At 32.2% G+C, this 23,505-nt stretch overlaps 1 protein-coding gene across 5 annotated transcripts in view; it reads right to left on the bottom strand.

Annotated features, from left to right (window-relative positions):
- PTBP2 (polypyrimidine tract binding protein 2) overlaps window positions 1–23,505 on the bottom strand; it is a 108,993-nt gene that overhangs the window by 18,266 nt on the left and 67,222 nt on the right. For all 5 annotated transcript variants that reach the window (XM_031967119.1, XM_031967120.1, XM_031967121.1 and 2 more), the window contains 3 exons: window positions 20,314–20,478; window positions 20,120–20,230; window positions 8,936–9,131 (listed from right to left, as the gene is read on the bottom strand). In XM_031967119.1, the coding sequence (XP_031822979.1) occupies window positions 8,936–9,131; window positions 20,120–20,230; window positions 20,314–20,478 (472 nt within the window). The remainder of the gene's footprint in view (window positions 1–8,935; window positions 9,132–20,119; window positions 20,231–20,313; window positions 20,479–23,505) is intronic.

Genomic DNA, 23,505 nt, shown 5'->3' with positions numbered 1-23,505 from the left:
GTCTGAAAATAAATTTTGCTACTGGTACCCAGCGGTACTCTTTTGGACACCTCTATTATGCCCCAGGAATTTCTTCATCCTCCAAGATCATTTCAACCATCCAATATCAGTATTCTCTGCCCCTGGGGCCTCTCCTTCTGACTCTTCCTTCTGAACATCCATTTAAGGAGGGGGCTTAGGCCAGCCAACTTTCTGCACTCCTATGGACTTTTCTATCATGTCACAAATATTCACTTACTGACATAGTACTTTCACTAGAGGTGATCATTTAAGCTCTATTAACATCAGTTTACTAATCTACAAGATGGGAATATTGATAATACCAAAAGAATTTCACTTAGGATTGTCATCTGAAGTGATACATTTCAATTTTATTAAGTCAGTAGATGATTCCATAAATTACTTTTTATACGAGAATCATTGGACAAATCATAAATTTATAACTAAGGGACCCTAAGAAAAAATTTGTCCTTTTTTACAAGATCCCTTCTGTATTTGAAAACAAGAGACAAATAAAATCTACTTTATCCAAATGAAATGTTCTGCCAAAACTACCATATTCTCAATATCTTTCAGTTTTCTTTGCAAATCCAGTCGTTCTTGATATTTTAAATTAATTTAAATAGGGGAAAAAAAGAATATAGAGAAGACTTACCCTCTATAGGAGTTCTCAGAATGTTGTTTCCTCTGAAGTTGAATATTCTTAAAGATCCTATGTCTTTGTGCATGAAACCTTGAGAGCTAAACAGCATTCTTATATATTTAGGAACCCTGAGGTGAGCCCATGAAATCATGTATCACATGCAATATAAATAGCATATCATAGCCTGTAAAAATTTTTAACCTTATTTAATATGGAAGAAGTAAAAATAGAATAAAATTAAAAATAGGAAAGCTGGGAGGGGCATCCTTAGATACAGATTGATATACATTATCTATCCTTTTCTTTTTACCAACAGTAAGAAGGTACATAAAGAACAGAGTGAGTTATTAAGCAAAGAGCTGTCACCAGATAGATCTGACAGAAAGAAAAAAGGGGAGGGGCTATATATAAGATTTCTCAATGGATTGCATTAAGAAAAGAATGGAAAGGTCATATTGTTAGTTAATCCTTTAGTTTTAATACTGGATTGAATAACCAGATTGAACAATTTCATATTGGACTATTCTGGATCGAAAAATCTAAAATCAACTGCTTGCTTTAAAATCATCAAATAAGTAGATTTCTTAACAAATCAATAATTAAACACATTCTTACAATTCTATCAGTAAATACATCAAACTCAACATCTCATTTCCCCTTTATCTATAGTGAAACTAGCTAAATACTCCAATTGGGGACAAATTAGCAACCATAAGAAGCCTTTATGGAGAAAACAGCTAGACACTCCACAAAACATGATCAATATAAAATTGCATTCTACTTCATCAGTTTACAAAGTCTTATCACCAAAAGTGTTGAAGCAGAGGCTAACCATTAAGGGGATTCTATTGTGGAAGAGATTTCAATATTGATAGAATGTTAAACTAGAATTCTTTTAAGGTCTCTTTCAATTGAAAATTTTTCAGAATAGGATAATCCCTTCTGATAATATTGATCACTAAGGAAATCTGAGATGAAATAACAATTCTTATATAAATACCATTATCATGTTCAGTATGTTATATGTTATCTCCTCCCATCCCCAAACCTGCCCATATTGTCACTTAATGAAAACTTAGTTTTGTTGATTTGTTAAAATTTCACTTCAGGTTTTTAACAGTAAAAATCATATGAAAGGAAGAGTTTTCAAAGAATTACAGTTACTATATAGTCATGGAATTATTATTTAATAAGACCAATGATCCTTTAGTTGAATAAGTCATTTTAATTATAGGTTTTTGCTTCAAGATTACTTGGGAATATTTTCTCTCCTGAAGGCAATTAATTAGAAGGAGAATCAAAACAACTCTGCCAGTCTTTAAACTTAAATTTCATAGGCAAGAGAATACTTTAAAATGTAGGTCTTCAGCTTCAGTAAAAGCAAAAAGCTATTAAATATTCAATAAATTTAAGCCCATTTCTAAGTCAATCGCAAAGAATGTATTCATAGTGAAACAAGACATACTATTACACACCATAACTCCTTAAATGGCAAATAAAGTGTTAATGAAAGGATTGAACAGAAATATACTATAGCCCCTTTATCTCAGCAGAATCTGATACAGAGGGAAGCAGGTGAGTAAGAACTGCATGATTTGGATATTTATATCATGAAAGATTTTTTGTGGTAAATTTTAGGTAATCGTACTTGATATTTTAAAGTATGATTACCTAAAATTTACCACATAAACAAAATAAGGATAGGTTTTTCTACTGTTAGTAATGCTTGAGTTAGTTTTAACCCTAAATTCATTTATTTTTCTTTCTTTCTTTTTTTTTTTTAAATAAGTTTTACTTTTCTTTGGAGCCATTCTTAGGTTTCTTTGTTTTTACATGATTTATGGGAGTCCATAGGTCTCTACCCTTTTCATCAGATACTACTAGTTTAATTTCTTCCTGTAATATTTGCTTTTTTTTCTTTGAGGTTTTATTCATATTTTTTATCCTGAAGATAATGAAATGGGAGCCACTGGAGTATACTGAAAGGGGAAGAGGGGGAGAAGAGGAAAGAAGGATGGGATGCCATGATCAGACTCGCACCTAAGGAAGATTACTTAATTATGACTAATTTGTGGCATAAAGTAGGCTACTTGTGAGAAATTTTAAAATGGACAGCCTACATTCTAAGTGTGACATTTGTCACACATATACTGTTAAGACCTAGAGGAAGACCTCTGACTTGCAGACTATGAAAGGGATGTATATTTTGAGGATGGATAAAAATCCTCACTATGATCCTGTTGAGCTTTAATCTATGATCCATGAGGATTATAAAAAGGCATGGATCCAAGATATGGATGAGATATAATCAATACCAATGAAAGAAGTACTTACAATAATGAGGTTAAAAAAAATCCACTGAAGCATTTATGGTCAGATGGCATTCCTGATATGTAAGAATACAAAGCAAACATTTTGAACAGATGAAGCAAAATAATACTTGGGCCACAGACTATTAATTTTTAAAAACCTACTACTATTCTGAGGTCTAGATCCATGACTTCAATGATACAGCAAACCCCTACTGAGGAAACCTCTTGTACCCATACAAATAGGCAACTGCTCTACTATTTATAACCTGAGAGTTGCCTGGAACACTAAGTCATTATGTAGTAATTGGTCGATGATCACACACAGCTTGTATGGGTTAGAAACTAGTCTTGAACCTTTAAGTTTCTGTCTGAGGCCAACTTTTTATCCACTATGTCTTGCTGCCTTTTACTGTTAAGTCCAAATCAATTAGAATTAATTTTTTTTTTTTACACAAAAATACAGACTACAGAGCATTTTCTAAATACTTACTCTCATATTATAAAAATATACCAAAAAAAGAAATTTACTGTCTAACAGGCTAACTCTTTTTAATAAGTTTTCCTGATAAGTGTTATGATTCTGAGTCACAGAATACCACAATCTCAAAACAATCAAAACTTCAGTAGAACCAGAGTAATGAAATGATATGTGAGGTTTAAGTCAAACTATAAGTAATAAGGTTATATGCAAAAATGCTCTAAAACAATTATCATGGACATTTATGAACAGAAAAGGATGTGAACTATTCGTGTAGTAAAGGTAAGGGATAAAAGATAACCTGAGTGCTCCACTGGTATTACTGAAATGTCAAAAGAAATAAAGACTTAAATACATTGGGTGGATCCTCTATGGATGATTTATGGAAGAATATGGAAAAGAATTCATATAGGATAAGAAAGGATGGTGAGCTGGGATCTGCACCCATGGATAAACTCCCCATGCAGTTCAACTAACAAAACATCTAAAGTGAAGAAACAGATTCATTATAACTAAACCTTGATAATAAGAACGTATGTGGGTGCACTATGACCTCACTTTACCAATTCTTGTCCTGCTAATTCTGCTTTCCATTTCCTTCCATTAGCCTTTTCACAAAATGCCAAAACAAAACAAGAAAAGACATGCATATTTCCTATTAGTTTCTTTCAGCTTTTGGCTTACCATACTCAAGATGCAACATGGAAAAGACAACATCATTTCTCATGTTCTCCCCCCCCCATCCCCCCCCCCAATTGATGAAGAAGCAAACCCCTTTTAACTAAAGGCTAATTCCTTTACTTGTGCTTTTGATCCCATCCCATTTCTTCTGGAAGTATCCCTTGGATTACAATCTTTTTTCTCTAACAGTCAGATATGTGCTTTATGAATACTGTTGTATTAGTTTAACAGTTGTGTAAAATGAAACATATACTGAAGAAAGACTTGAAATAGAAGACCAACTGGGAGGTTAATGTGATAATTCAGGCAAGAGGTGATAAGAGCCTGAAATAAAAGCAACTATTATAGAAAGAAGGGGATAAAGATATATTAGACATTGCAGAGGTAAAAATTAACAAAACATGGCAAATTATTAGATATAGAGATTTAGGGAGAATCAAAAGACTTAAAAATGACTTCAAGGTTATAAACCTGTATGACTGGAAGGACAATGGGGCTTTTTACAAAAATTAAAAAATTAGGAATAGGGGTGCATTTGGAGAAAAGTCATTGAGCTTTATTTTGGTTATGTTCAGTTTGGGAAGTTTATGGCACTTAAATTGAATAAGTCCAATGGAAGTTGGAGACATGGAACTATGAGGTCAGGAAAGACTAAAGCTATATATTCAAATTTGGGAGTCATCTCCACAAAAATAATGATAAAACTAATGGAAGCTGTTGAAAGCCCCAAGAGAGGATATAAAGAAAGAAGAATAAAGACAAGATTCTGGGCATACCCACATTTAAGGAACAAGATATCTATCCTGGAGATACATAATGTTTTCATTAGAAAGAGACTTCTGTCAGAAACACAGAGAACAGAGAAGCATCTGATCTCATGGGCCTTAAGTAGAAGAGAAGCAGTATACTTCCTAATTTAGCCATTGCCCTACCTGGAAAAGCTTGCAATTTCTGAATAATAGGGGCAATATAATTAATACCATAATGATATATCTGTGCTATTACTAATTCTTTGAAAAGTATTTCCTTTATTAAAAAGCAAATATGAAAACAGACCATTTTCCATCTTTTGAATACAGATAATTGTAAATTTTTAAATGTTATTTTAAGTGTTTTTTTCACAAAAAATTTTGTGAGATAATTTTATTGATGTGGAAATAGAGACTTCAAAAGATTAAGCAACCTGTCCATGTTCCTAATCAGTGAGTTTTGGAGTTGGATTGAGAGTTCAAGCTATATTTATGAAATACCTGTGGAGAGGTATCTTACACATCAAAATAACCTATATGCATAGCACAACACCTCCCCCCTTTAAACACACCCAGATGCCAATGGATGAATGGATATGACCCTTCCACATCAGTGAGCTTTCTCATTTTCCTTTCCCTCACACTCCCTTCTCCTCCCAGTTCCACAAAACCCATGAAGGCTACTTGACTGCTTAAAATGCTAGGATAAGATCAAAGTTACCAACTCAATTACTCCTTGTGAAGTGCTACAAGGCTTTACCATTCAACCTGTCATGTGTTCCAATGATCCTCTAAGTCTAAGAACTATTAATCTGCTCTCTTTCAGAGCACTGAAACTGTCATCTGATCAACCAATACAGCCTAAGGAATCCTGGGTCTAGTCATCCATTCCACAACTAAACTTTCATTTATGTATGATATCCCCCAATTAAAATTTAAGTTCAAAAGTAAAGGCTGCATTGTCCTTTCAATTTATATCCACCAACAAATAGTACAATGTTTGTAACATAATAAGTATGTCATGAATGTTTTTTCATTTATTGATTCATTCATTCACATAAGAGGCATTTAAATGTTGAAATGAAATGAATAATTACTCACTAAATTCGCTGATTTTCAAAAAGAAACTTTGTTGGAACTAAATGTAATCTAATGAAAATTTCCATGGGGCATTAAATGTAATTCTAATGTCTAATTACCCATCATATGATGACGCCAGGAATTTTATATACGATATTATTTTTGCTTTCTATAAAATTGTGTAATCCATTAGGTTGCATTAAGCAATCTAGGAATCAAGAATACAGTGTCAAATGTCAGCAGCACTAATTAATAATTTCAGTAGCTACTATGCAATGTCAGAACAATACGTGAAAATAATAAATTCTCAATAAATACTTGTTAAATTGAAGTGTAATAACATTAGAAAATTATCATGGTGCAAAACAAAAAAGCCAATATTGCATAGGAATACTATAAACAAATCTTAAATATTGGAATATATTTTGACAAAAAGTTCAGGTTGTTGTGTAGAACTGAACTACACATATTTTTAAAAACTGGCAGAATATGAAACATATAATCCATAAAAAGATATAGAAAAAAATTAACTACCCACATATGCTGGCAGTCATCCATAAGCATTGAAAAAAATCTACATTTAGTTAGGCAGCTCAGCTATGAATACCTCTGACTCTCAGAAAACAATTTTGAAAATTCAGGTTGAAATAACATAAAAATCTTTGAAACCTCATTTCTTCTTGTCAATTGTCAATTCAATGCTATGATTATTTTAAGGATAGAAAAATTCTGGCTTAAAATAGGACCAGTTAGGCCAGAAAGAGAATGTTGCTGAACCACTATGACATAAATAAATTTAAGCTCAAAAGCCTCTCAACACTATGACATGATCATAATGAAAAATAGATAATGTGTATACAATGCACTTATTAGGAAGTACAAAATTATTTCTAATGTCAAAAAAAGAGACTTTATGTATGCACACATATACATGTATCTATACATATGAGAAGAATATTTTAATGTAGGGGGAAGAAGAACCTCCAGGCATCATAAAGAACAAATGCTATTTTCTACTATCCACACACACCCAATATATGTCCCTGGAAAGGTTTATGACATCTGTATCCTAGGCAATTCTTTATTTGATTAGTTACAGATAAAATGACAATCCCATTAGATTGTGGTGCTCCTAGATAGCAGGGGACCATCTTCTATAATTCTTTGTATTACTAGTGTGTAGAACAATGCTTTTCACACATTAGGCATTTAATAAAAATTTACTTGCTACATCAATCAATGAAGCATGGTTCCCCCTATGCTAATGAAAAAAAAACAAAAAACACAAATCCGTGTGTGTGTGTGTGTGTGTGTGTGTGTGTTTACACACATACATACGTACCGATTTAGAAGGCCTTACAAGAATTTGTTACCAAAAAAGTCATCATCAAAATGCCTTGGTTAGGATGGTCTGATGATACACACAGACTATATCTTGGACCTTACTGGAAACTTTTGCAATTGTTTAAAGACCCTATCAGACAATATATTCTGTTAACAGTGGCTTTCAGGGCCCAGGGTCATTATTATCTATTTACCTGTCTCTCTATAAATGTAGTAATACACATACTTTCATTGAGTGGCACTTGGGCAACATAGCCACAGCAGAATTACATCACCTACAAGCTGGAGGGGATGAAACAGAACATATAACTCAATCAATATATAAACTAGATAAGTGCTATATAGTTGTTAGGTATTATTGGAGTTATTATTATTAAAACCCTCTACAAAATGCCACCAAAATAATCACTAAGTAATTACTGAAGTGGGGAACCCATTCTTTCTCTAAGCAGTCCATTTTACTTTTGGACTAAATGTAAAATGGTTCTAAATTTAAAATCCTACTTCAAGGACAATCAGGAAACTAAGTATGTACATATTAGTTAAGTGCAATCAATCCCATACTGCCATATTCCAATTAAATAATTTTTAAATAAAATTATTTAGCTTTATTGAGCCAGTATTTTAGGTAGAGTGAGGGAAAGAGGAGTCTTTAGATTCAGGAATTAGATCAAGGATTCTTAAGAATTTTTTGTATCATGAATATCTGTGGCAATCTGTTGAAGATTATGGGTCCCTTTTCAAAATAATTCTCTTAAAAGTAAATCAATTACACTGAAGGTAGTTATCAAAACATCTTAAAAATAAATTCACAGATTCCAGGTTAAAAATCCCTGTTCAAGATGGTCTCTAAAAACCAACATTCTATGATTAACAATATCTTGACAGAAAAAAATACACTCATATATGTTAACTGTATCAACAGTTATATACAACATAATTAATAAAAATAGGGTTTAATCTAGAAATAAGTTAAAATTTAAAATTCAAACAAATGGCAAAATAGATCTATAATAATGAAAAAAAATATTTCTCTAAACAGATCCACTACAAGGAATTCATTACTGCAGTTACTATGAATACTATTTCATTGCCCCCAACAAAACCTACAATCACAAAAGAGAACAGAAAGAAACCATAAGCATTGTCTTTAGGATCACCTTCCCATTGTGAAAACTAATAGAGGCTATGAAATGCTATATATATATATACACATGCCATATCTCCCCATAAAATTTGTTTGTTTTATCTGACTGGTTCTGTATTGTACTAAGTAAGAAAATTAGATTAGCACTTAAGAACATGCACAAGGACACCAGATGCTAAAAGGCAGTAATGGTATATGAGAGTATGAAGTGTAATTAAACCTAATGAGAGTTCCACATGTATCTTTCTTCATAAGCATATTTGTAGATTTTTGCTTTGCTTTGTATTTTTGTGGCATTTTTTAATGAAACCTGCGAAGGACCTTTAGAGTTCTGGCCAAATAACATTCACGTGCTTTCTCACCTGAGAAAAACAAAAACTATCAAAAACAACTTACCAACAATTTAAAGGACTGACTCTTTGGAGTAATATAATAGGGTTTAAATGATATTTTCTATTAAACAAAATGGAAAGAAAATATTTCAGGGAGCAATATTCATACCTAGAAGAGATGTCTCCTTAGCAAATGCTGCAGCAATAGCTGGGTCCAAAGCTGGTTGCCCATCACCAGAAGGAAGATCAGGTCGAGTATAGTCTCTACTTTTATCATTGTTGTATTTTACATTCAAATTTACCAGTTTGGAAAAATCAATCCTTAGAGTACAGCATGCATTATAAATATTCTGACCATCCAAAGCCTGAAAAAGTGAACAAAATGTTAGTTTAGCAATATATAATCTAGTAAAAATATAACGAAGATTCTCATAAACTAATCATTAAAAAAAAGTGCACTATACCCAGCAAGATACCACAGATCACATATCAAAGTTTATGGACAGACCTGAACAAAGACAGGAGAATAATCAAGAAAATTATTGAATAGTTACTAAAAATTAAGATGCATTTATGATTTAGACTGCAGACCTACTCAAGAACCATTGCTTCCAACAATTAAGTATGATCATTATTAAAGAATTTAAAAATAAAATATTTATAAAAATATTTATTTCATGTCTACTATGAACAAGATGTTGAGGTGAGATTATTATTGTTTTCAGCATTATTATGAAAACATTTTAAATAAAAACTAAAAAGTATCAATGTTTCAAATAAGCTCACATGGGACTCATCCAAAGTAAGCAAATAGTTCTTTGGTTTTATTAATTTTTACCAGGTTGCACTAGGTTGATCTTTGACTTCTTATAGATTACCCTTAAACTAGATGAGTATCTATATGATCGAGGCAGTTCAGAATAAATCCATATGTTATTTTTAAGATCAAGACCACACAGGACTAATATAACCAACATATCTTGCATAAAGCTTGTTTGTATATAGTTCTTTTCATGCTGCCTTTGCTATTAGATTGCGATATTCTTGAGAGCAAGAATTGCCTTCTGCCTTTCTTTATATCCTTCAGATGTGGTGCTTAATAAACATTTACTGCTTTATAAGTCAAACTAAAAACTTCCTCTACCAATGCTAGCTAATACCTTCTCTAAAACATGTAATCTTAAGAGTGCTAGTTTAGTGTAAGGCAGGACCCTCTCTCTTGAAGGCCTACTACCTCTAATATTTTTAAAGGGGGAAAGCAGTAGAAAATCTCAGAGTAGAAAATAGGGGAAATTCTGTTGTGATCTAAATGTAATATGAAATATTTACATTTCTGACACCGTTTGGAATCAGTTATCTACCTAGCTATTATAATCTATATTTGAAAGCTGATTATGCCCAGGTAGATGAAGGAAAAAGGACTTCTTTAGCGTTCCTAAAACAGAAAGAAACATGGCTTAAATGGAAGTGGTAAGGAGGGAAAGGGGGAAGAAGAATCTGAGATGGAAGAAAGGAAATATGATCTGTCCTCATTATGCTGTAAGATGGAAATTTACAAAGTAGAAAAGGGAAGCCAAAGACAGACATGCTACTACAGCTTAAGAAGACCTATGAAGCCTCCTCCTGAAAAGGGAGCTGAATGTTCAAAAGCAGCAGCTGGTTATCTCCAAAAGAATGACACAGTAGAGCCACTGAAGACAGGTAAGAGATCATCCAGCAAGAATTAAGGGGAGGTAGGGAAGGAAGAGAGAAATCAAAGTATTAATATCTGGTCATTCAAAGGATCTTAAGATCAAAAACTTGGTGCAAGAATGGACCTGAGAAATGATCAGATCTCATTGAATCAATAAAGAGATAAAGATCCAGGAAGGTTAATGACTTGGGCAGACTCACACAGCTAAGGTGGGAATAGGTTACAGAACTTTCTAACTCCAAATCTACTACTTTATGTCCTACAACAATTTTATTCATATTTTTTGGTTTAAGAATTTGTTTATACCTCCCAAAAGTATTGAAGACTCCAAAGAACTTTTATGTGGGTTATATCAATGTTTCCTGAATTAGAAATTAAAACTAGTAATATTTTAAAATATTAACTCACTTAAAAATAATAACAAATCTATTACATGTTAACATAAACAATATTCTTTTAAACAATAACCATATTTTCCAGAAAATATTTTAGCAGAAAGAGTGGAATTAGTTTCACGTCTGTAAATATTTAATGACTGTCTTAGGAGAAAACAGTTGAATTCACAAATCCTGCTTCTCAATTGAATCTATTGTGATGTTTTTTATTGAAAGCATATGAAGAAAATCAGGCTTTACACAGGTATTGGAAAGCACAGTAGTTATTTTTAATAATAAGCAAATAATGTCTTAGTATAGTTTTTATTTGTTTAAAACTATTTTTATAATAGTATTAAATTTTAAATACTAGTTTTGATATAGTAACTTCTTAACTCTATGATGTCATCTTAATAATAACAAACAAAAGGTATGTTGTCTTACTATATATCTAAGATAGACGAACCTCTCAAAATTTATCAAAAGAAATAACAACTACCAACCTCTACTGATTTAAATGAATATAAATGAGGAAGCCAGAAAAAACCTATAAAGTACTGCCAATGATTATGAAATATAGGCACTAATAGGTGCAAGAGCTAAGTTTTCCTGTTGCGCACCAAAGGCAAAGTCTATAGAAAGAAAACCTCATTTGGGAAGTGAACTCATAGTTAAGAGGAAGGTGTCTTAAAGAGATATGAATTCCTGAAGCCCAGCTTAGAATAAGGGATGGGAGAATTGTAATGAGACATAGAATACATCTAAGAAAGGTTTATAAAAATGTATTTGTCATGTGTCATTCAAATGCAACTGAAAAAAATTGGGAGGGTAAGAAGGCAACATATATACGTGTACACACGTACACACGTACACGTACACACACACACACACACACACACACACACACACACACACACACTCAATCCAGATTCCAAAGAAAGCAACTATATAGTAGCCAGAAGGCAGAAGAATAAACACATCCGGAGTTTACAAGATAGAATTCAGTTTTTCTGGCGTTAAATGTTTACATAAAAATGCCAGAAGTTTAGACAACAAGCAAGAAAAACTAGACATCTTACAACTGCTAAAAAAAAATTTTGACCTACCAACAGAAATCCTAAGACCTGGTGGGATAAAACTCTTGAAAAGATTAGTTTAAATAAAGGGATGAGGGGACAACTTAAGGCTGAACTGAATATTAAAAAGGTATATTCACGTGAAAAACTCTAGGAAGCAGAGTGAACAAATTCAGGAAACATAAAAGAGAAACATGATAGAAAACATTTGGTGAAGTCAAGGGAAGAAGTTTTGTCATGGGCCATGGGGCAGGGGAATGGAGAAAATCACTAAAGTCTGAGACCCTTCTACTTTCATAGTCAGAACATTTTTTTTTTTAAATTGTTCCAGTGGATAATTTAAGAGTCTAAACAATACAATGAGAGGATAAACAAAGTATAACTAAAATCACATGCAAAAAGCTTTAACATCACATACTGAGCACCAGAATGTGTTTCTAAAAAGTTTACAGAAACATAAAAATATTTTGTATTATCCCAATGACATATATAATCCTTTCAGCAATAAGCTAAAATAGGGAGGGGTACACACGCTTCAAACTTATAGAATTTACTATAAAATGACTGATTTATTACATGGATTTGGTTGTCATTTCTCCCAAAATATGAAATTTTAGTCATATTTTAATCTTACAGAAATTTTAACTAGAAAAACCCTATTTCAACTTATAGTCTTAAAAAATGTTATAATATATTAGAATTCATTTTGTTAAAGAAACGAGGATACAATTTTTTAAAATATTTGATTACCATAAAATTAAAAATGGTCAATTATCATTCTGAACAACAATTCTCATTATATTAAGCAACTTTTCTATTGTAGACAAAGAAAGTACATATATTTAAATACTGATTCCCAGGCTCATATATAATGAATAATGTCATCTCCCTCCCTGTGGCACTACCCATCCTGCCTAATAAATAGGATCCTGGCATCAACTTGTTTTCTAGTGATCTCTTTCACAAATGACTTTTTAAAAAAGTCAAAAGTTCTGATTAACTGATGTAAAAGGATTTTAAAAAATTACAAATCTAGTTTTGTTCAAAAGTATAACGTAAGTGCATACCATAGCATCTAAGGTATGCTGCAAGCTATCTAAAAGCCTCAGATTATCAAAAGAGTTATTTGGCCATAAGTCATTTGAAAACAATTTACTGTGAGAAGAGGAATTTGTAAAGGATTCCAATAAATAAATACAAAGGAAGAAAAGTTTACTTTAGGGAACATTTTTGGCAAGACACCTAGAAGAGTGATATAACAAATGGCAATCTCACTATAACCTAAGTTCTTTGAAAGCTGAATACAGGCAAAAAATAATAATAATAATAATAATAATAATCGTCTTACAAACATTATAATGCGTTTCTTTGAAGTTTGCCAAATGGTCCTGAAATAATAAAATTCTTCAACATATTTGTGTGTGTACACATATTTGTACTTGCCTGCCAACAAAGACTTTTTCATATGGGACCACAGGATTTAAGAACAGGAAGAAATGTTTCCTCATTTTGCAAATAAGGAAATTAAGGCTCAAAAAAGATTAAATGTGTCGCCAGAGGGTTTCAAAGATGAATAGCATTTTCTTTTGCTTTGTTTGTATCCCCAGCACTTAGTAGAATAATTGGCACAGAGCAGGTATCTAATAAATGTGTAGCAACTGAATGAATCTTTATGATCAAATTTAAAGTCCTCTGTTTGATATTTAAAATTCTACACAACCTGGTACCTTCCTACATTTTCCAGCTGTCTTAACTTTAATCCCCTTCATACACAGTATGTAGTTCCATGATTAAGACACTATTTTCTTTCTCCACACCTTTGCATTGGCACATGTCTAGAATACTTTGTCCCCTCATGATTCCACTCAATGGACATATACTTTAAGAGGCCTTACCTGACACTTAGGTAACTCTATATACATTCAGTGTGTGTGTATGTGTGTAAAAACATGTGAAAGAGATATAGTTATTTACATATCATCTCTCCCATTAAAATTTATGAGCCTTAAGGGTAGGAATTGTTTTTTTGTCTCTCTATATCATCACTACTTGACATAAACCTAAGCACATTAGAAGTGTTTGATAAATACCTGTTGACCGAGATCTTTTTACTTCAAATTCAATAATATTTTTATAAAACTAATTCTTACTTGAGAATCAGGAAACTAACAAACTAAAAACTTCTAATACTCCAAATATACACAGAGATACATTATTTTTTATCATGACATCTACCATACTTAATAATATATAACTATGGACTAGACCAGCATTCTTAAAACCCAAATTCTATCCGTTCAGAAGGTTATTTAACCAGCAGACAATAAGTAACAGGATTGACAGAGGGAAACCAGGTGGTATAGTAGACAGAGTAACAGACTTCTGAGTTTGATTCTTGTCTCAGATTAACTAACCTAATGTGATACTAGGCAAGATACCTTTTCTATGAAGTTTTTACTTAATTCACATTATTGCTAGAATATTCCCTCTGTTGACTCTATCTGACTTATCCTGTATATAACTTGTATGTACACAATTGTTTCCATGTTGTTTCCCTCATGAGGCTGTAAAATCCTTGAGAGAAATGCTGGTCTTTCACCATTCTTGGTATCCCCAGTATCAGTTTCCTCATCTGTCAAAGAGGGATAATGAAAGCACCTACCTGAAAGAGTTGTTCAGAGGATCAAATGAGATAATACATGTAAAGCACTTTGCAAACCTTAAAAGTGCAATATAAAAGTTAGCTATTATTATCAAAAACAAAGATGTAGGTAGATTCTGCTAACATAGACTAGTGAAGTGAATAAACTTGTTTAACTGAAAACTACTCAATAAGATTTCACATAAGAATGGTAATACTACTTACTCCCCCTTTAGGAACTATAACAAAACATAAGACAAAATTAAGTTTCCAATGTCCCTCTTTTACTCTAATAGTGATACAAGATAAAATAATGTGTCATAGCTACAAAAAAATATAGAAATTGATTCAAAAGAACAACAAAAAAAAAAAAAAAAAAAAAGCTAAACACTTGTTAAAGTGCCTAGTGAAGATAAACAGAATGCTAATCAATTGAGAAATTATGAAGATATGCTTTAAAAAAAATTCTTTCACTAATAAAATTTAAAAACTAAAAGGGGAATAATAAACTCATACATTTTGTAATATTACATAACATGTGTATCAAAGTCAACAGAGGGTAATGCGAGGTAGGAATAGGATGATTAGCTAGTTCAGAGGATTTAGAAAAGGTGTTGCACAGGAATATTTTGAGTTGTCCTTTAAAAATATGGGTAAGGATTCAATGAAAAAGGAAAGCTGAGTATAGTGTATATATATATATTGGTTTGTAGTTTTAATAGAATCTAGAAATCATATAATACAGGACTGGAATGGGGGCTATCCTAAAAATCATCTTATTTAACCTCGTCTTTGAGGAAACACCAGGCTCAGAGAACCTGATTTCCTAAAAGCCAGATAGGTATCATGTTTTAATCCTGGAGTCTGAAAGTTTGGTTTTCTGACACTAAATACAGTGCTCTTACTATTAAAAAAAAAAAAAAAAAAAAAAAAAGTCACTTGGCCCTGAAGATGAGTACCAATACACGTAAATGATTATGCTTACAAGTTAAATTTTTAAATGCAAAGCAAAATGCTTTCTCCTTAAAAATATTATGATACAGGATAAGACAGTCAATTTCACTAAGTAAAAAACAGCTATGCAACAGAAAAAAATAACATTCAAAAATGACAAAATGATACTTAAAAAAAAAAAACTTAAAAAATAATACTTTTCATGATCACAAAATAGAAAATTTTGATTATATCAAGTTAAAAAGCTTTTATACAAACAAAACTAATGCAGATAAGATTAGAAAGTAAGCAAGAAACTGGGAAAATATTTTTACAATTAAAGGTGCTGATAAAGGCCTCATTTCCAAAATATATAGAGAACTGACTCAGATTTATAAGAAAACAAGCCATTCTCCAATTGATAAATGGTCAAAGGATATGAACAGAGAATTTTCAGATGATGAAATTGAAACTATTACTACTCTTATGAAAAGGTGTTCCAAATCATTATTGATCAGAGAAATGCAAATTAAGACAACTCTGAGATAACCACTACACACCTCTCAGATTGGCTACGATGACAGGAAAATATAATGATGAATGTTGGAGGGAATGTGGGAAAACTGGGGCACTGATGCATTGTTGGTGGAATTTTGAATGCATGCAACCATTCTGGAGAGCAATTTGGAACTATACTCAAAAAGTTGTCAAACTGTGCATACTCTTTGATCCAGCAGTATTACTACCGGGCTTATATCCCAAAGAGATAGTAAAGAAGAGAAAGGGACATGTATGTGCAAAAATGTTTGTGGCAGCCCTTTTTGTAGTGGCAAAAACACTGAAAACTGAGTGGAGGCCTATCAATTGGAGAATGACTGAGTAAATTGTGGTATATGAATGTTATGGAATATATTGTTCTGTAAGAAATGACCAGCAGGATGAATACAGACAGGCCTGGAGAGACTTAGATGAACTATTGCTAAGTGAAATGACCAGAACTAGGAGATCATTATATACTTCAACAATACTATATGAGGATCAATTCTGATAGAAGTGGCTATCTTCAACAATGAGAGGTTCCAATTGATCAGTAATGAACAGAACCAGCTATACCCAGAGAAAGAACACTGGGAAATGAGTATGGACCACAACATAGCATTTACACTCTTTCTAGTATTGTTTGCTTGCATTTTTGTTTTTCTTCCAAGGTTATTTTTACCTTCTTTCTAAATCCAATTTTTCTTGTGTAGCAGGACAACTGTATAAATATGTATAAATATATTGTAACATATTTAACATGTATGGGACTATTTGCCATCTAGGGGAGGGGGTGGGAAGGAGGGGAAAAGTTGGAACAGAAGTTTTTGCAAGGGTGAATGTTAAAACATATGCATGGGTAATTTTTCATCAATAAAAAGCTATAATAAAAAACAGAAAAAAAACTGAATTCATTAGACAGAAAAATCATCTATCACCCATTTTTAAAAACTAAAGAATTTTTTTAAAAGTAAATAATTTATTTTACTTTTCAGAATCACATTATTGTATTTCTGACATACACATATTCCCTAAATTTAACAAATATAATACTGAAACCCATTCTCTTCTACTGAATTATGCAGGTAATGGATGCAAGAGCTGGAAGGGACACTAAAATCATAAAAAAAAAAAAAAAATCCCCTGCAAGGGACCTTTAGAGGCCATCTACTCAATTTCACTAATATTACAGGTGAGAAAACTGAACTCTAAGGGATTAGGTGTAATTCCAAAGATCTTACCGCTAAGTAGCAGATATTAAATTTGAACCTAGATCTATCCTTTGACTCCAAATTTATCATTTTTTTCATTCTATCACCTTGCAAAAAAGAAATGATGGCAAAGGCAGGTAGGGTATAGAGATTTGAATATAAAAACATGGAATGATTTTAAGAACAATTTTAAAAATGATAAAGTTAAGAAAAATAAAAATATGTTCAGAAAAAAAAAATTAACCAAATATGGTTAATAAAAAATTGAAAGTAGAAATAATGATAGCTACATTTCAAGGTATTGAGGAAACTGCTAGATTTGACTACTGAACCACTTTAGTTATCTATGGAAGATAATGAAGAATAAAAGAGGTATCTCAATCTCAAAATGAGAAAAGGCCAAATATAATCCTAATATTCAAACAAAGAAAACAAATAGTCTGCACAGTAAGGGGCCAGGACTATTAAAAATTCTAGAATCTATTAATGATGAATATTTATTGAAGCACAGCTTCATCATAAGCAGGTCACATCAGGCTATTTCTTTTTCTTTATGGGGTGGCTAAAATAATAGTTTAAAATGAACTAATGACAGTTCAACTAAATTGAAGCAAAGCATTTGATAAAAGTCTTTGAATGTATTTTGAAAAAAGGTGGGTGAAATGATAGCTGGAAAAAGAAAATACTCGAATATTTTGATTGTAGATTAGCCATTACTGAATGGTTCAGTATCAGCCTGGAAGATCTCCAATGGAGTCAAAAGCATTTATGCTTGGCCTTGAATTGCTTGTGTCAAGTCCATCAATTTTTTAGATGACATGAAGTTAGGAAGAATAGCTGATATTGACACAGAATACAAAAATGCTTCTATGGGATAAAAAATGAATCAAATTAAGATGAAATTTAAGAGAATATAAAATCTTGTATTTGAATTCAAAAACAAATTTTATATATATATACAATAAGGAGGTGTGACTGCAGATATCATATGAGGATCAGATTCAAAATTGGGGATTTTTTAATTGGAGAAAGATTGATTCAAGGAGAACATGATAGCTGCCTTCAGATAATGTAAAAAGGGAATCACCTGAAAGAGGGATTAAATTTATGTTTGTTTCAGAGAAATAATCTAAGAGTCATGTAAGGAAAGTATAAAGATGAAAATTAAGTCTTGAAATAAAGAAAGATTGGGGCAGCTAGGTGGCACAGGGGATAGAACACAAGCCCTAAAATCAGGAGGACCCGAGTTCAAATCTGGCTTCAGACACTTAATACTTCCTAGCTGTGTGATCCTGGGCAAGTCACTTAACCCCAATTGCCTCAGCCCCTCCCCCAAAAAAAGAAATAAAAAAAGATTTCCTCCCCATCCCACTCCCATTATAACTATTTAAAAATACAATGTGCATATTAGGTACACCTACCCCCCACAAAACATCTTCAGTTAAGGATAAGTAACTATTTGCGATTTACTTCAAAGAAGTGATTCTTGTCCTTATGTGATTTGGGCTAGATGGCCTGTGGGTTTCCTCTAATTCTAGGGTTCCATGGTTCTGGGGAAGGAACTGGAGCTTGACCCTACTACTTAGGAGCTTTATACTCACTTCCCCTAAGAAGAATCTGCTTCCTAAACTATTAAGTAAGGAGAAAGGATGTGATGGTATATCTAAGAAGCCTTATTTGCTCTACTTATACACTGTAGTTTGTATTATCACCCTTTAGAGATATTCATTTTTAAATGACAAAAATCTGTAAAAATTGTAAAATAATTATTATAATAAAAATAATTGTAAAATAATCTACATCTACTTCATGTATTCAGATTCTTTGGTTTACTAAAAACATTTGATAGAAGCAACTTTTATTCACATTATGAATACACTTCAGAGTTTTTGTCAGAAGCAATCATTTAATAAAGTATAATTTTAAAAACTGAATTCATTTTAATTAAATTTAACTGGCTAATTTAGTTTCAACTAGTTAGTATTATGCCATGGTGGGACATCCTATATTGTACATACATACATAAAGTAAGATTTGATTGCTACTAGGTCTCTCAAATGGATCAAAGGAAAAAGACTCATGTACAAATATGGATTTTATGGTAGAAAGAATTAGGAACTAAAAGGATGTCAACCAAAACGGGCACCTGGGACATTGCGGATCAATCACATGTCCTGGAGTCAGGAAGATTCAAGTTCAACTCCAGCGTCACACACTTGGTAGTGGTGTGACCTACCTGGGCAAGTCACTTAACCTCTCTAGGCCTCAGCTTTCTCACCTGTAAAATGGAGTAAAAAACACCATCTACACCCCCTACCTCCACAGGTTGTTTTGAAGATCAAGTGACCTATTTGTAAAAAGTGCTTGGTATCAGAGTGCCTGGACCTACACAGTAGTTTATACATACACAGCAGATATATAAATGCTTGTCCTCTTCTCTTTTCCCTACTGAGCTGTAAGAAATGATAAAGTGGATTGTTTTAGAAAAACCTAGAAGACTCCTATGGACTGATGTGAAATGAAATGTGAAGAACCAAGAGATCAAGTTATACAATAGTAACAATACCATAAAGAAAATTAGCTTTAAAAGACTTAGGAACTCTAATTAACACAATGACCAATCACAATTCTAAGGATTTATGATGAAACATACTATCAATCTTGAGATAAAATTGAAATACTCAAGAGTATTAATAGGAGTGTACTTCTTTTTTCCTTTCTTTAGAAATGGCTAATGGAATTTATTTTATATGACATACTTATTTGTAATAGGTTTTGTTTTTCTTGCCTTCTCAATGTGTGGGGTGGGAGGAGAGGAATAAAGGGAATTCAGGATAGCAAATAAAATTAAACTGATTTTAAAACTTTTTTAAAAAACCTGGACTTACTAATTTTGCTTGTTGTGCATTTACTGGATCACCATATTGCAGCAAAGCTTGGAACTGATTATTTTTAGTAAATGTGATTATCTTCAATACAGCACCAAACTTGGAAAATATCTGTCATATCAAAACAATATGTTAGAATCACATCTATTATAAACATTCTAAATTACTTGTTTATGAAAATAAAAATAGCTTACCTGATGAAGAACATCAAGAGTTACAGGATAGTACATATTGTCAATAATTATTCTAAGTACTGGACTCTGGGCTGGAGTTACTGCACTCTCACTAACTGTAGTGCCACTAAGAGGGGTATTTGCTGTCTGTACAGCTGTCACAGCCTGAAGAACTGCCTGAGCACGCTGAAAATTAAAACGAAAAACATTTTTTAAGAAAAGCATTCTATTTCATTTGAATTTGACAGTACATTTCCTTTATTTTCCTATATATTTATTTGAAAACCTAACTTAATATCCATGAACAATTTAACAGCATTCTAATACTATATACCCACACTATCCAATACATTTTTGCACCAAAGTTGAATTCATGAATAGATACAGTGTAATTTATCTTCATTTGAGATTCTGGTGTGACATCCAGGAGATGGGCTATAAATACTTAGAGAAGTAACTACAGAACCATGGGGAAATGGGAAGAGATAGAAATATGGATTATATGATCACAGAATATAAAGCTAGAAGGGCCCTTAGATGTCATCTACATTTGAACCCAAACTCACTATTTTAGAGATTAAGAAATGAAGCCTGAAAGGTTAAGTAACTTGCCCTCTGGATCTAATTTTAATTCTTCATTACATGAGTACTGATTACTGTAAAGCTAACAGTTGATGTGATGCTATAAGAATGAGACTATGAAGGGACTGTATATGAATAGATTTTAGAGGGAGTAAGAAGGTAAGAATGGAATAACAAAGTGGTAAGATGGGATTTTTATATGCTACACTAACAAATTTTACTGTATCTTAGTGTACAAATGTGTATTTAAATATATGATATATATGTACACCCATCTGTATATATGCATATACACACCTGCATGTACATACAGAAGTATCTCTACTGATCTTTGTGAGTGTATATTTATGGGTTATATATATGGGTATGAACACATATGCTAATGATCCCACTCTGGTCAATGAGATCCTTTTTTGGGGAGGTAGAGGTAGGGAGGACATGGGGAGAACTTCCCAGAAACCAAGAAAAAATATTTAAATATCAAAAACCTATTGTTAATATGAAATAGAAACTGAAAACAAGGAGCAAATTTGCAAGGAGCAACTTTAAAGCATCACTTTAAGGGATCAATAAGACAACGAACTAATGAAGAAGCAGTTTAAAGATACAAAAAGGGGACCAGGAGATAATAGTATTTAGTCAAAGGAAGAAAGAATTATCCAGAAGTGGGGTAAACAATAGTGACAAATGCTTCACAGATTAAAAAAAAAAAAAAATGAGCACTGGATGAGTATGATAGAGAAGGAATTCAAATTTCTAAAGGTTAAAGTAAGAAAGGAGTAGGAATGAAGATGTGGCAATATGAGATAGAGACAACTTTCTAATTTAAGATTTTTGCCAATAAAGGGACAAAGAGGTATGAGATAGTACCTGGAAGAGTTAGAAAGATCAAGTAAAAGCTTCTTTTAAGAGGAAATAATAAATAATACTTTTAGAAGCATGGGAAGAAGACAGAAGATATCACTACTGGAAGCAAGAATGGGTTTAGATCAAGGGCAGAGACAACAGAAGAGGAAGTAATTTTATTAAGCAAGCAAACAAACACCTCCTACATGTCAAATACTGTATTAGTTGCAGGCGACAAAAAGAATAAAGAGTTCCTGCCTCAAAAAACTTAGATTCTAATGGGAAGGGAACATATACATAAATAAGTACAAAGTAAATGAAAGGTCAATTTTTTGGGAGGGAAGGCATTGAGAGCTAATGAAATCAAGAAAAATTTATGTTGGAAGAGGAGACTGACCTAACTTAAAGAGAACTGAGGATTTTAAGAAGGAGAGATAAGGAAAGAGTACATATACATCAAGCATGGGAAACAGTCTGTGCAAAGTCATGGAGATGGGTGAGGAGTACCATGTATGAATAGTAGGTAAGCCAGCCTGGTTGGGACACAGAGTTAAGTGAAAAAGAGTAAAGTGTGATTATGTCTGGAGCCAGATCATGACATGCTTTGTAGGCCAAAGGAGTTTGTATCTGATCCCAGAAGCAATCTTATTAAACAGAAGAATTTCAGTCACTTTTGCTTTTAGAATATAACCTGGTGGTTTTGTGGGGTATGGACTGTGAGGAAAAGAGAATGGAAATAAGGAGACCAATTAAGAGAGTACACTAATAAGCAAAAAGATGAATAAGTTTTTTCTATAATACTGTTAAGTTTTGAGAAGCAAAGGAAGGAATTTGACAGTCATCAAATCTGGCTTCAAATTTCTTAATTAAGTAAAAGACAAACATTTTAAGTACATGGAGAAGAGGAGATAAGGACAGATAAGATTGTGAAGGAGACTGGAAGTCAATAAAAGTAAAGTAGCACTGCCAAGCAAGAGAAACAATCTATACTTAAGGCTATGTACCATAAATGAAGGGCAAAATCAGCCCTTCATGATTCATACAGTACGTACTATCTGCCAGACACACTACCTAGCATTTTACAAGTAGCATCTCAATTGGTTCTCTCAGTCCTGGGAGGTAGACGCTATTATTATTATTATTACCATTTATAGAAAATGTAACATATAAGCATATAATCTATAGGCCAATGTTTCTTATTTTTAGAAGAAAAAACCAAGCCCAGATATTGTTACTGCACTTCATGGTGTGAACTTTAAAACTATTTCTATTTTATTTTTTATTATTTTTTAATCATGCTAAATCAATCTTAAAATAGTAACAGTTTCTATTCACATTCAAGACCAAATCTAATAAATTCTCAATTCTTAAATATTTTTACTAGGGAAATAATTAATGAGTCTTTAACAGGAACTTTACAATGAGAAATGAAGGTGAAATAAAGTCAGAAGTACACTTGAAAATATATTTTTCATTTAAAGCTCTGGCTGCAGTGTTCACATGAAAGGTTTGTATTAATAATTAAGCAAGTCCCATTTAATTAGTTACTGATTATTTAAAATTAAAACATCTAGGTAGAAACAACATGCTGATTCTGGAAATTTCAAAACATTAAATCTAAATTCTTTTAAAGTACCTTAGAACATGAAAAATAAAAAAGTTTCAGTCATTTCCTAAATATTAAATAATTCATCTGTCCCTCAAGAAATATAATAGAACATCCTTACGACGACACTATAATGTAAATTTTTACATTGGTTATCTTATGATGCCCAAGCAAAAATA

Source organism: Sarcophilus harrisii, chromosome 4 (genome assembly GCF_902635505.1).
Source record: "Sarcophilus harrisii chromosome 4, mSarHar1.11, whole genome shotgun sequence".
Classification (NCBI taxonomy): Eukaryota; Metazoa; Chordata; class Mammalia; order Dasyuromorphia; family Dasyuridae; genus Sarcophilus; species Sarcophilus harrisii.
This window is presented reverse-complemented; position numbering and strand designations above follow the sequence as displayed.